This window comes from Acipenser ruthenus, chromosome 27, assembly GCF_902713425.1.
Source record: "Acipenser ruthenus chromosome 27, fAciRut3.2 maternal haplotype, whole genome shotgun sequence".
NCBI classification, from domain to species: domain Eukaryota; kingdom Metazoa; phylum Chordata; class Actinopteri; order Acipenseriformes; family Acipenseridae; genus Acipenser; species Acipenser ruthenus.
This window is the reverse complement of record NC_081215.1, coordinates 26570811-26584733: the sequence shown is the minus strand read 5'-3', so window position 1 is coordinate 26584733 and position 13923 is coordinate 26570811. Positions and strand designations below refer to the sequence as shown.

The 13923-nt window shown below is 41.5% G+C and overlaps 1 protein-coding gene across 3 annotated transcripts in view; it reads right to left on the bottom strand.

Annotated features, from left to right (window-relative positions):
- Nucleotides 1-1730: 1730 nt before the first annotated feature.
- Nucleotides 1731-13923, bottom strand: part of LOC117432281 (potassium voltage-gated channel subfamily C member 1-like) — a 34698-nt gene continuing 22505 nt past the window's right edge. Inside the window, exons 2-4 of one of the 3 annotated variants that reach the window (XM_034053959.3) lie at nt 9674-10607; nt 5636-5818; nt 1731-2355 (exon numbers count right to left, since the gene is read on the bottom strand). In XM_034053959.3, the coding sequence (XP_033909850.1) occupies nt 2336-2355; nt 5636-5818; nt 9674-10607 (1137 nt within the window). In that variant the 3' untranslated portion in view covers nt 1731-2335. The remainder of the gene's footprint in view (nt 2356-5635; nt 5819-9673; nt 10608-13923) is intronic. The other 2 variants (XM_034053962.3, XM_059002183.1) reach the window with 2 other exon arrangements.

The window sequence follows — 13923 nt, the reverse complement described above, 5'->3', positions numbered from 1 at the left end:
TTCGGTTTCATGGTTACGATGAAGGCAGAGGAAATATTCAAGGCAAAATGTGAGTGGGGGAGGGCTTAGGCTGAGGGAACACAAAGCCACTTTTTCAGGAACAGTGGCTTGAACCCTGGTTCAAGGAGACCTAGTCTGAGACAGCGTTGCTGTATCAAACCCCAGGTCTCCCCTGCTGTGCCGTGCAGTGGCCTGAAACCTAGTCTCCTGAAACCAACTTCCAAGCCACAGAGAGGTTTGGTGTTCCCTCAGCTTTATGCTGTTGGATATGTTGTTTGAACCAGATTTTTAAAAGTGCATTCGCTGAGAAAATCGATTATTTCACACGGTTAACAAGCCGCACATGGAGTGATCTTTTTTTAATATTTTTTTATTTCAGTGTCCTCAACTGTAAGGCTGGTTTCCAGGGCAACTTACAGCAATAGTATGCAGTTGAAAGTCTGCTTAAAAATGATGTAATAATAATAATTTGAAAGCAAAATACTTGTAGAGAAGGGGGTGGGACTCTCAGCTGGATACATACAGTACCTGGAGCTAATTCATATAGGATGCTTAATCACTCTGTTCACCATTTAAGGCAACATAGAACTGGCTACTGGCTGTGATGACCCAAAATATCACAGGCAACATGAAGTGGCTTTATACTTACCTGGGAAGACTTCAGACAAGACACTGAAAAAAACAAACTGACCCCAACAAGGGTTTCATACAAAATGTATTTCATGCTAGAGTTGTGTTTATTTATTTATTTATTTATTTATTTATTTATTTATTTATTTGTTTATTTATTATTATTATTATTTTGCATAACATTGTGCATGCATTTGCTTATCTGAAGTACTAAATTGCATACAATGCTCTTAAGTCTTGATTGCGAGAGAGAGAGAGAGAGAGAGAGAGAGAGCGAGAGAGAGAGAGAGCGAGAGCGAGAGAGAGAGAGAGAGAGAGAGAGAGAGAGGAGAGAGAGAGAGAGAGAGAGAGTATACAGTTAATTCTCAGAGTCTCTCCAGGGTTTTGCACTGAGTCCAAATTGGGTTTTGTTCTTCATATTCTTTGTAGATTTTGTTTAAAAATAACACTGTTAAAAGTCCATACTTAATGAGTGATATGAACTACGTCTTACGGTAGCAGGGTCTCCACATTGGATCTATACACCAATAAGTTACAACATAACTAGAGCCAAAATATTCAAAGTTGGCCCAGCTGGTATTTTCCAAATTGTCACAAGCATGCCAACAGAAACAGATCTAAATCAACCGTTTAAAACTACACAGATATAATAACTCGCTAAAGTGTTTTTTTTGTTTTTTTTGTACTCTTTTGTCCTCTTCACATAAGTAGTAAGCATTATGAAGGCCATGGTCAATATGACCAGTGACTGTCTGATTGCACATTTGTCCTTAAACTTGTTACTTCCTATCTTGGAAATAAAAAAGAGAAAGAGATAGACAAAGCAACTGGTTGCAAAAGAAAAAAAAAGGACAGTATTTGAGATATATATATATATATATATATTACATTTTGGCTACATCAAATGTATGTAAAATTAAGGAACTTTTTGAAATAATATATATATATATATATATATATATATATATATATTGTTCTTAAAGATACTCATTACAAGTACAGCTTTTTCAAATAATACATCATGCAACTCATGCTAAATGAACAGATAGGAGTCGTCTACAGTCTGATGACTATATATATATATATATATATATATATATATATATATATATATATATATATATATATATATAGATCTTTTTTGTATTGATTTTTTTAGCCATAGAAATAGTCCCAAGTCCTCATCTTCTTGGCTGTGTTCCCTTTCGGAGAAATAAAGCACAATTGTGTTCTTAATCTTGCGTGGAGCCTCGTCCAAAATCCATTTAAAAGAACAGTAGGATTTTTTTGTTTCATTTATATGAATGTCGTCCTTCTGCTGATTTCCCCCCTGTTATCGTCTTTCTCCCAACCACACACAGGCGATCAAAAGGATACATTAGCATTGTCCGGCTTTAGGATGTATTCCACCTGGGTCAGGTCACTTTGACTACCTCTGCGTGCATACACTGAGCAAGGATGTGATCTGCAGTAAACAATACAGAGTACCTGAGCATCAATCAGTGCCCGTTGTTTTGAAAATAAAATACAAAAATATCATTTTAAATGTGTCTAGAATCCAAAAAAGAAAAGAAAAAGAAAAAAACAACAAGAGATAGAGAAGCATTAAGTCGGACAAAGTGATACAGAGAGATGTTTCATGCAGAGAGGCAGCCAGAATCTTCTGAGCAGGGTGGTAATCCATGCAGTCAGTCAGCCAGGCTGTCTATCTGTGTCGGACGCGGTCTTGTGTATGAAGATAGGTAGATAGATAGAAAAAGAGGCAACAGAAAAAGTCAAAGCAGAAAGAAACAGCTTTTTTTTTTTATTAATTTTTTTTAAGAGAGATGATGATTCAACCCATGTAAGAGGTGCTCCATGCAAAGTCACTCTTACCCAGTACGCTTTGATAGTCCTTAAGGATGGAGAGTAGAACAGGATTGGGAGATATAAGAGCAATCTAAGGGTATGGGGGGGGGGGTTGTCCTATGGCTCAAAAAGAAGATCCTGAGAAAAAAAAAGAAAGTTCTTCGAGAAAATAGAAAACAAATGCTGGCCAGTTGTTGCAGCCTCCAGACTCAGTGCTAAGCCCATTGCGTGAGAGCCAGTTTATAAGGGGGATAAATTCAATGATTTTTGTTTTGTTTTTAAGTAAATAAGCGCTGATAGCAAAGCAGGCTGCAAGGAAAACGACCTGGTGCACCGCCGTATCTCCTGCAGACTAGAGATCGGCTTGGCAAATTCTAATCCGGTTTTGGATTTTGTTTCGTATCTTGCCAAATCAGCGGCACCCCTTTGTTTGTGCTGCAGTGAGACATGTGTCCTTCAGACTTAGTCACCGGGTTTAATTTTGGGAAAGGCACGAAACAAAAAAAAACAACAACAAACAAACAAAAAAAAAAAAACAGAAAGACGAAAGAGGAGAGGACAGTGCAACAGAGCATATTGGTTATCAGACAGTGACACTGTACACAGACCATTCTCAGCTACTGAGCAATGCTACAGAAGAGATGGGACAGGAGATGCACAAGGAGGGCTGTAGGGAGCAGCAGACACTGAAGACGGTCCTAGCGCATTTCTGCTCATGCCAGCTATGTTGACTTTTCATAACCTTCATTTAAAGAGAAATGCATTTGAGTACAGCATTGGATCAACAACAGAATGGGCTTTCAGTGAGCTTGACAACATTAAAGCCTCTTTAACAGCCTCGTCCGTGCAGGTTTGTTTTAGTTTGCATGCGGAGGGGGTAGTAGCACCAGCTATTTTCTTGTTATCACCGGTTGAATAAAACACAGCTCTTGTGCTCTAGTTTAGCTGCAGCTTGGTGATACTACCCCGCGGTGTCTCTGTAACAGGTTCCATGCAGTCGTTTAACCTGTTTCAACACATGCACACAACTGGTAACATAAAGGCAGCTATACAGAATTAAATCAATCAACACACACACACACACACACACACACACACACACACACACAGACACATATGCAAAAAAACAGCATGGGTTTTTCAACCAGGACAACACTTTGAGAAGAGTGTTACCTTCACACAGCAGTGAGCCAGCAATATGCTGACAAATTTCTTTTTTCAGTTAAATTACTATTTTCTTGATTTGTTTATCATTTATTTAAACAAACTCTTTGTAGCTTACCCGGATTTGATCTTTCATTCAGGGAGCAGAGCATGCTCAGTAGGGGCAATGCATCATGGGAGACTCGGCAAGGCCATGTACCCTATTGGCGTAAAGGGCCCCATGATGCACTGGGAATGGGGATTCGGGGTAGGGGCGGTGAGACCAGGTTCACAGCATGCTTAGAATGTAAATGCCCACGCTCATCGAACTATTGAATCACTTTCCACTCTTTTGCTCCAAAGTTAAAAAGGTTTGGACGGATACTTCCAAAAGATAGCATCGTCCAACTAGAGTCTCTCTTCTTTCATGTTAATCTTACAACTGATATTTACACAGAAATGATCCCTGCTGTATAGAACACTGGCCATCACAAGTGTGCATCTAAATCTTATAAACCACACCTGGTGGGGTATAGCCTTTGTATTTGTATTCTACGCTCTTTGCATGTTCCTGTTAGTTTAGTTTGTTAAATATATATTATATACAGTACACCAGTAACTGGCTCTGACTAAATATGCATGGTGTGTAAACGTCTTGCTTAGGATTGTGTTAAAGTGTGTTATGCTAATACTGTCCGCTGTGTGATCAGTGTTGCAGTGAATAGATATACTGTAGAGAATGGTTTTTAAATCTGCATTACTGGTTTTGTGTTGCTTTTAAATGTTTTTTTTTCAGGCACACTCATTGTTTATTTTTTATTTTTTTATTTTTTTTTAGTTTTTCAGACATTTTGTTTCCCTTGGAAAAAGGGAAAACAGATTAGCGGGAGGATGTTTTTTTTTTAAATTTGAATTTCATTTCTGCTCCCACAGTGCTGGTTTTAAATTATAAGGGCAGCTGGTTCCATGATAGTTTAGCAGCACTTCTGTTTCCTCTACTGGTGTTATTTTTTGAAGTCAAAGGAAAATTACACGGGCAAATTGCAACAAGGCTTATACAGCAGGTCAAATTGGTTCCTGGGACTGCTAATCAGACTCGTGCTGTCTCGTTAGCTCACAGCTACAGGACGTCCCATTTCGGAATCCCAGCCCAGCCATTGGCTCACTGCGTGCCCCTCATGTGTCCTCCTTGTGCCTCAATCCAGCTTAGCAGCAGAAGCGGGTACAAGTGGGAGCCCAGCTCCTGGGAGGAGGCAGCATCTCGACTAGGGCTTCCAGGGCCACGAGCGGCTTCAAAAAACAAAGGAGAACAAAACACAACAAAAAAGGAAAGAAAGGGGAGGTTAGGGGTGTGCCTGCGCCACAGTCAGTGGCCAGATCTCCTTTTCTTTCTTTCATTTTTCATTGTAACATAAATAAATGAAATAAAATAAATAGATCAATTAAATAAATAAATAAATAAATAAATAAATACATGCGTATTTAATATGTGTATTAATATAAGAAATGTATGCCAAGGATTTTTTTAAATATATTTTTGGAGAGGGAGAGGGATTGGCAAAAAAAAAAAAAATCATCCTAAAGAATTAATTATTATTATTTTTTTATATATAATTTTTTGTTTGTTTTTTGTTGGGAACATGCACAGGTGGAGTTCTGTTCATGCAACAGACTCGAAGCATTAAACAAGCAAACAAGACTGGGCAGTTTGTTACCCACAAGAGCGTGCGATGCCCTGTGTCAGATGTCAAACCAGAATGCAGATCTCTACAGTAAATATACCTGTGCGTGGAAGTGCATCGTGTTTCTATATCCAGCATGGGAACAGTGGAAGGGGATTTGGGGTGGAGGAGAGTGGAGTTGGGGGGTTTGTTGTGGTGCTGTTGGGTGGTGGGCCAGTTGATCGTGGTCTACATTTGATTGGTCATCGCTGTGGTACCACCTGGAGGTCAGAGAGCTTGTCTGCAGTGGTGGTACAGTAGTTGCTTTGGCTGTAGCCTCATCTTTTACATACCCTTCCTTACTCTTTCCTCAGACGGGCATTTCAGCTCCCCGGTTGTTAAGAGCAGGCAGGGGCGTTCATGTCTCTCGTCTGGGCTAAAGAGCTGGCCTTCCTCAGGGGATATGGCCTGGTCTATATGGGGACAGTCTTCGTTAGCCAACGCCGCCTTAGCTGCCTCGCCATTCCCTTTGGAATCTTCAAACATATAAGCACAAGTGACACACTAAGCACTGGCATGAACCTTTTTATTTTGTTTTAATGTTTTTTTTTTTTTGCTTTTTTTTCACTTGCGTTTTAAGCTACAGAAGAGTGGAAGAGGAGGAGATGGCTGTAGCCGCTGCAGGTGGAGGTGTGAGAATTTGAGCAAGGAACCGGAAGCACATTCATTCGTTCGTTATATTGTTCGACGGCATGCGAGAAATGGAGACCGAGTTATATTTCTGCAAAAAGGAAATGGGACACCCACTTTTTTCATTACACTGACACTGTATAAATGAGACACTGGCATTATCGCTATGGATGCCACCTGAACATCTAAGACTGCTGGATTCCGAGGGACCAGAAAATGCATGATCCGCTCTAAAGAACTGCTGGAGCCATTGTAGGGCACACGGGGTAATGGCACCATGGCAGTGAGAAGCTTTATGTGTATTGACCCAAAAAGCACCTCACAGGGTCTAGGTCTTACCAGAGCAAATGTGACTTTGTGAGGTCTATGCAAATCAATGCAATAGGCTCTCTCTCTCTCTGTATGGATATATGTTAGGTTAAAGAGGTTTGATCCCGATTTGCCATCACGATGCCAGCACTGTGCATCCTTCACACAGGGGATTAAGAAATACAGCAATGCTCAGCAGATCAATACCACCGGCCACGTGTAGTGTGTACTAGACAAGAGATCTGACAGAAAAGACAGGCTTGGAGGCAGGCTCCTATTGCACACATGCGTTTAGATTGATGTGCAAGAGAGATGACGGCACTTGTTTCCATGTTAATGCTCATCACAGCTACGATTTTTATAGACAGAAATAGATTATATCATCCATTTATTTTGTTGTGAATTAACTGGCTAACATTGATTAGCTTACTGTCTTGCATGCAAATGTGTAATTCTTTACTCATATATATATATATATATATATATAAGCGTACCAGTGGCTATTAATGAAATATAAAATAAACAATAGTTTGGATCTTCATAGTTAAAGGTATCATTGAATTAACAATGCCGTTTTCTGTACGAATCCCTTTGATTGCTTTGTAGTAGCCACCTGTTGCTGCCTGTGTAATCCATACAGTGCTCCTACATTACTTCACAAATCACAGTCCAAGCCATTTGGTTATAATTCACAGACTGTGTTTTGGGTGAGATGTAAGAGATAGGATTCTCACTCATGTGTGCTTCAGAGGAAGGACAGATCTAATGAGACACCGGCAAAAACGAGGAAACATTTAAGAGAGTCTTGATGGAGCTGGCCTACTTAGGTTTGGTTATTTTTAGGCAGAACAAAGCCTTTGTATAAACACAACAACCCAGCAGCGGCCCTGCACTCCGGTCTCTTAAATAGAAGGTCTCCGCAGCATGCCCTCGTGAAGAACAGTGTTTAGCATGATGTAACTTAGAATGTCTTCAGAGGCGGTCCTTCAGCAACACTGTATGCTCAAGATGGGCTCAGATAACCGTACCATAGCCTACCCTGTCATACCATGTATCTCTATAGAATGCCTTTCACAAACAAGCCATGGTCAGTTTACAGACCAACGGGGCTCAACACTGCTGAGCAAATGCTAGAACAAGCGAGATGTTTTTTTTTTTTGTTTGTTTTTTAACATAGCCGGTATTAGGGGGAAGATGGATTGGGGGGGGGAGGCAATTGCCCCCATCCACTTATTACAGCATAAAAACTATATAACTGGCCACACTGCAGAATAGCAGTAGGAAGTACTGTATGCAGGGCCCCAATGCGCCCGTGCCGGCTCTCAATCTTTTACCAGAGGTCAGCGATGCAGGTCTCTCTGCCTGCGGGGCAGAGCATCAACACAAATACAAGTACCCTGTTTAACAATCTTAAAAGATGGAGCAATTAACTCTAATTATAACTGACAAACAGAACAACAACCTGAGCGCCCGAGACTGGGTAATTAAGGGTAATTTCCATTGAAGCCAATGGGTTAGGACCATTTATCTGTTAATTGAGATAGCTCATTTGATTGGAAGATTATCTGAAGTACCACTGTCTTTCCTTTTTTTTAATTCCAGTGTTGGTTGTAATTTATGTATCAAATCCCTCTCAGATGTATTGAGCCAAGGTCACTCTCTCTTTGTTAACGGAGCCTGGGCTATCACATTGCTGCGAATCCTTTTAAATATCATGTTAATTAACCCCATGGAAACCACAGGGACTCTGTCTGTAACAGATTCTGTTCTCACCTTTACTCTAACATAGTTTCCATGGAAACAAGCCCAGACTAGGCTAGACAATAATAAATGCTCTGAAAGATATAATTGAGCGGTTTCACAGTGTCGAATCGAAACCCTAAATAAATAAATGCATGAATTCATATTTCACGTTTGTCAAAGACGATTTATTAAAGTCAGACAGCGATACCTGGTGAGTAAAATAACCCTCCCCTATGCTCAGTGGTGATGACTGGGAGGCTGAGAGAGAGAGAGAGAGAGAGAGAGAGAGAGAGAGAGAGAGAGAGAGAGAGAGAGAGAGAGAGAGAGAGAGAGAGAGAGAGAGAGAGAGAGAGAGAGATCGAGAGATCTGGAATGTTCTTGGTAAGAGAGGTCCTATAATCACCCAAAGCAGTTTTTTTTAAGGTCAAAAAACCAAAACCATACAAAATGATAGATGCAATCTGAGTATGCAGTCTGCTTTATCTTAAATTCGAGGCTTTGCTCTGGGAGAGACTAGAAAGTGTATTGTCTGTACATTATTAGTCACTACATTTCTCCATGTTTGTCCAGTTCTGGTACCATGTATCAAAGCCTGCCCTCTTAGAAAGTGCATTGGTCAGCTCTGCAAACCAGCTGGAAACACTAGACCAGAAAATCACAGGAATTTCCAGCCAGGTTTTTTTAAAAAAAACACAACATTGTGCCAAGAAAAGTCTGTGGTCCACTGTGGCACTGTTAGGGGCTCTTTTATACAGTGTCAGGGTTACTCTTATTCTGAAAAAAAGCAGTGTAATTAACCCTATTGAAATATTGAGCTCTGTGTTAAGAGGGGTAATTAACCTTAAGACAAGGGCAAATGCCTGTTCCTAATGAGATGTCAAAAAAAAAAAGGCTAGCTGTTTCTTTTTGAGGATTTCTGTTCTAACACGTGCCCTGGTAGCGACTCTTCATAGCACTGCAGATATGCTAATCCATCAGTTGCATTTTCACAGTCGCTGTTCATTTTTGTTACTTGGAACTTTATATAAGGGCAGCAGTGGTGCCATAATTAGAATTGAGTCTTAGGGTATGTCACGCAACACCATTCATTTGAATTGCACCGGTATGTAATAATGGAAGCTGAACTGGTTTCCAAGTTACGAGGGGGGGGGGGAGTCGTTGATGTTGCAACACTGCTGCGCAGAGGTAAACAGCGTGGCACGATTGTTCAAAACATCACATAAAAAGGTACACAAACGGTGCGTATTTTACGAGAGGGAAAGGCTGCCTCCTTTTTGGATGAATGTGCTACTTTGTTCCTTGCAGCGGAGATCTGGCTGAAATATGCAGGCCCCACCATGGAAGGTGGGCGGCGGGCTGAGGAGAAGGGAGACGAGGGGGTGACGGGTGGTTGGAGAGTGAGTGTGGTGGTGACAGTGAAAGTGAAAGTGACGGTGGTGAGAGAAAGCGGGCGTGAACAGTGGTAGTGGTGGTGGGGGAGGAGAGAGCTGCGCGTGATGGGTGATTGTGGTGGTTAGGGCAGAGTGAGAGATAGGGAGTTAGGTGGGGGGTGTTAGTTATTATTTTATTTGAATTGAGTATTATTATTATTTAGTTTTTTTTTTTTTCTTCAAAAGGTCAGATTGACATTCCTCTTAGAGGTTTCCTACCTGCTCTGTTTATTTCTAAAATCTCTTCCTGGGCCAGGGGGCAGGTGTCGCTCTGTGTGCTGTGGTGAGGCGAGTTAACGCCCAACTTACAGTAATTGGGAGAGCCCAGCTGTGGGGGCCGGGGGATATGTCTGTTTTTTTTCTTTGGTAGCTTCTGCTTAGCCATTGCCAAGGAGTAGTACATTCCGAAATTGTTGACTATGACCGGCACAGGCATGGCGATGGTCAGCACCCCAGAGAGAGCGCAGAGCGCGCCCACCAGCATGCCAGACCAGGTCTTAGGGTACATGTCTCCGTAGCCCAGGGTGGTCATGGTCACCACGGCCCACCAGAACCCGATGGGGATGTTTTTGAAGTGTGTGTGTTGACTGGCTCTTGGGTCGTTGGGATTAGCACCGATGCGCTCGGCGTAGTAGATCATGGTGGCGAAGATGAGGACCCCCAGCGCCAGGAAGATGATCAGGAGCAGGAACTCGTTGGTGCTGGCCCTCAGCGTGTGGCCCAGGACCCGCAGCCCCACAAAATGGCGGGTCAGCTTGAAGATCCTCAGAATCCTCACGAAACGGACCACCCTCAGGAAGTCCAGCACGTCCTTTGCCGCTTTGGAAGACAGGCCGCTCAGCCCCACCTCCAGGTAGAAAGGCAGGATGGCCACAAAGTCAATGATGTTGAGCGAGTTGCGAATGAACTCCACTTTGTCCGGGCAGAAGGTGATGCGCATGAGAAACTCGAAGGTGAACCAGACCACGCAGACGCCCTCGATGTAGGTCAGGAAGGCCACCGTCTCGGTCTCCTGGTAGATGTGCTCCTTGGTCACGTTGTTCACAAACACCTCCTCTGTCCGGTTGAAGATGGGGTTGAAGGCCTCGTGGGTTTCCAGACAGAACGTCGAGATGGACACCAGGATGAAGAACAGGGAGGCAAAAGCCACCCACTACATGGGGTGTGTGTGTTTTAGAGAGAGAGAGGGGGGGGGGGATGGGGCAGGGAGAGAGAAAAGAGAAATCAGATGAGGTGAGAAAACAACAAGCTACATTATTACATCATTTGCCATCTCTCCCCAAGACTAGATCATGCAGGAACCAAAATGCTCCTTCCTTTATATAGCCGTGTATTTTTAGCAAATACATGCAAGTCTACAAAAAATATTCATCTGAAGGATTCATAATCCCCAGACTCCTTAAAGAACACTTTTTTTCCATTCTAGTCATGCAAAACATGACATGTGAATTCAGACCCTGTATCAGAGCAATTTCATAAGCCTGGAGTGAGAATGCAGTGAAATTCACGCCATGCTGGTCGACACTTTAATGTGATTCAACAGTTTCTGCAATTCAAATGCTTTTCTGATGGGCAGACTCTGTATCTAGTTCTGTTCGGGTCTGCGGATCAGGAGCTTGCAGAGTATCAATGACGAATGTGGAACCCATGGTAGATGCCTTCTAAGCCCCTAGCTGTTTTTAAGATTTAGGGTCATATATACATCAAGCAATAACATGCAGGTTCATGCACAGGACTACGTGTTAATGCTAAATTAACTAAGGCATCTGTGATATACAATCCAAATTCGGTAGGTTCAAGGATTCAAGCTTTGGCCTTGTACACACGCTTAACTTTATTCAGTTAGAACTTTTTATTAGTATACCCAATATGTATACAATATTCACATTGTACACATATGCAGTATGCTTTTAATTATAGTTGATGACAGGTTACTATTGAAAGTGATTTCTTCCTACTGTAGCTCACTTTCTAATGTCCGGTTAACACAGCATCCAACTGAAAAATAAAACAGTCAGTGAACATTATATTGTGCCAGATCCACATACAAGTCAAAGGGTTGAAACTCGGCCAACAGAGATGTCGAAATGTTCAATCAAATACTGTACACTACAGTCCACATCAAGTAATGGAGCAAGGGTAGCGTACACTTAAATGCACACGGACTTACACGGCTTTGCAGATGTACAGTGTACTCCCTGCAGAAAACAAACCATGCACAAAGCAAGCTTTTTTTTGGTGTAAATTACTTGCATACGCGCCTTATCTGTTACACTGTGTATACACGCTATCTTTGTTGGTGGCTGTTACTCAGAATGCAGTCTCTGGTCTCATTGCTTTTTCTTCACAAGACTCCTGTCCTGTCAAACACAGTCTGTGCCTGCCAATGTCTAGTCCTGGATCAGCAGTGTGCGCTTGACCTGTCAAGGGCTGGATTACTGTCTCCTTTCGGATTGAACTCGGGATTCCACTGCCAACACACTTCCAGTGGATCTTGTGCATTGTGACAAGCGCTATCCATGACCTCAATCATGCAAGTCAGCAGGTTATGCTCAGTGTTGGTGGGGTTGACGTCACCTCCTCAAACACACCAAGCACATACAGACTCTACTATGTCCTGGGATTCTGTGAGTCAGGGGGAAAAAAAGTGCAACCTAATATATTATAAATCTGTAATGTTGAAGTGACCTGGAAATAATGTATATCCATTGGTGACTGCAGTAAATGACATCAATACATCTGTACACAGCGAGGCAGGAACAGGACATCTTTAAACCACCCGAAGGAGCTCCATTACTGCAGATACATTATTGCCGTCTATCTATCTGCAGTTAATCTCTGCATGTGTCCACTGCGCTGTAGCTTTGAGAGGATAAGACCAGCAAGGGCACAACAGAGCAGTGAAACACCTTCAAGAAAGGAAGAACAAGGAGCCGCAGTTTGCAAGCATTGTGATTGGACAACCATCACAAAGGGCAAGAGACCAGAAGCTGTTTAGCACAAGTAATACAGTCGCTGATCAGTTTTCAGATGTGCTAGTTGACCAGCAGGTGGCACTGGCGTATATAATTGTTATTGTGTACAGCGGGCTTAAAACATATAAGTGAATATATGAAAATTGTTTTATTTAGGATTATATTCAAATTTGGTTTAAAAAGCAGACCAGGGACTTGCAAATATGCATGAATATGTGACATCTGATCAGAACATATGCAATGAATAATATTGAATACAAAAGCGTTTGGCCCACTGTAGCATTTTAATATTGCTATAGTGCTTGTGATTTAATACAGTGAAGCCCCCAAGAATGCAGAGATTAGCGAATACATGTTGCAGGCCAGCTATACTACATGCTTTATGATCTACTGGGCAAATATTGCCATCTGCTAAGCAGGCTATTTACTGGGCAAACATGTTGTAAATAGTGGCATTGGTAACACTATAGTGCATTGATTAGTAATAGATTGTTTATTAATATTCATTTACAAAGGATTTATTTTTAGATTCACGTCCAAAAAAAAATGAATGCCGATTCCTGCGTTTGATTCATGAACCAAAGCGACACGATAGGAGGCTGTGCTAACATATTACCAACCAGTACAGATTTATTTATTAGATTGTTTTTCATTGTCTAGTTTGGAGCTGTTATAATGTGGACGCACTGTTATGGAACAAGATTTCTTGCCATCTGTTAGCTGTCAAAACAGTAATCCTGTGGAAAATTCCTAACACTGCTATCTTACCTTCTGTGAAAAAAGTTGCCAGTGAGAGGGGGATGTGCATTGCACACAGCGTATTGCACACCATATTTAATTCATTTTTCTAGCTATGCTCATTGAACCTTTTCTGAAGCCTGTCATACACATTCATTCTATCTACATAATAACAGTTGAATATTTTTATTTTATTCATTTATATGTGCCTTTCTTCTGTAAATCTATTTGACGTTGCGAGCATTGAAGTTAACTACATAATAAATGATATTGCTGTTACAAAATCTGTCAACCAGATGGTGCTATGCGCTATGTACAAAACAAACCCCCCCAAAAAAAAACCTCACGAGCTGCCCTCACAATATTCAGTGCCTCTCTCTGCTCAGCATTCTTCTTGGCAAAGTCTGATAGAAGCTAAATTTAGCAGCTCTGACAGTGGAACCCAGCTTTAAATCTGCTATTCGAATGGTGTTATTATTTTTGTTTCTTTCTTGGACAGAAGCATACCTTGTGCCATTGTGTGTAAATTGCAATGTAGTTACCGTGTAAGAACATACACCATATGCAATTGACAGGTTATTACAATGTAATTACATGATTATTCATGTCCTATAACAGAAAGTGCTTCCAGGAATTCCTAAACTAAAGCTTTTGCATTTGTTTTCTTGTTTGGCTGTACAATGCCAATTAGGAGTAATTAGGAGTAAGAAATATGATTAGAATGAGAAGGGAATGTGGGCTGTGCTGAAGGCCAAA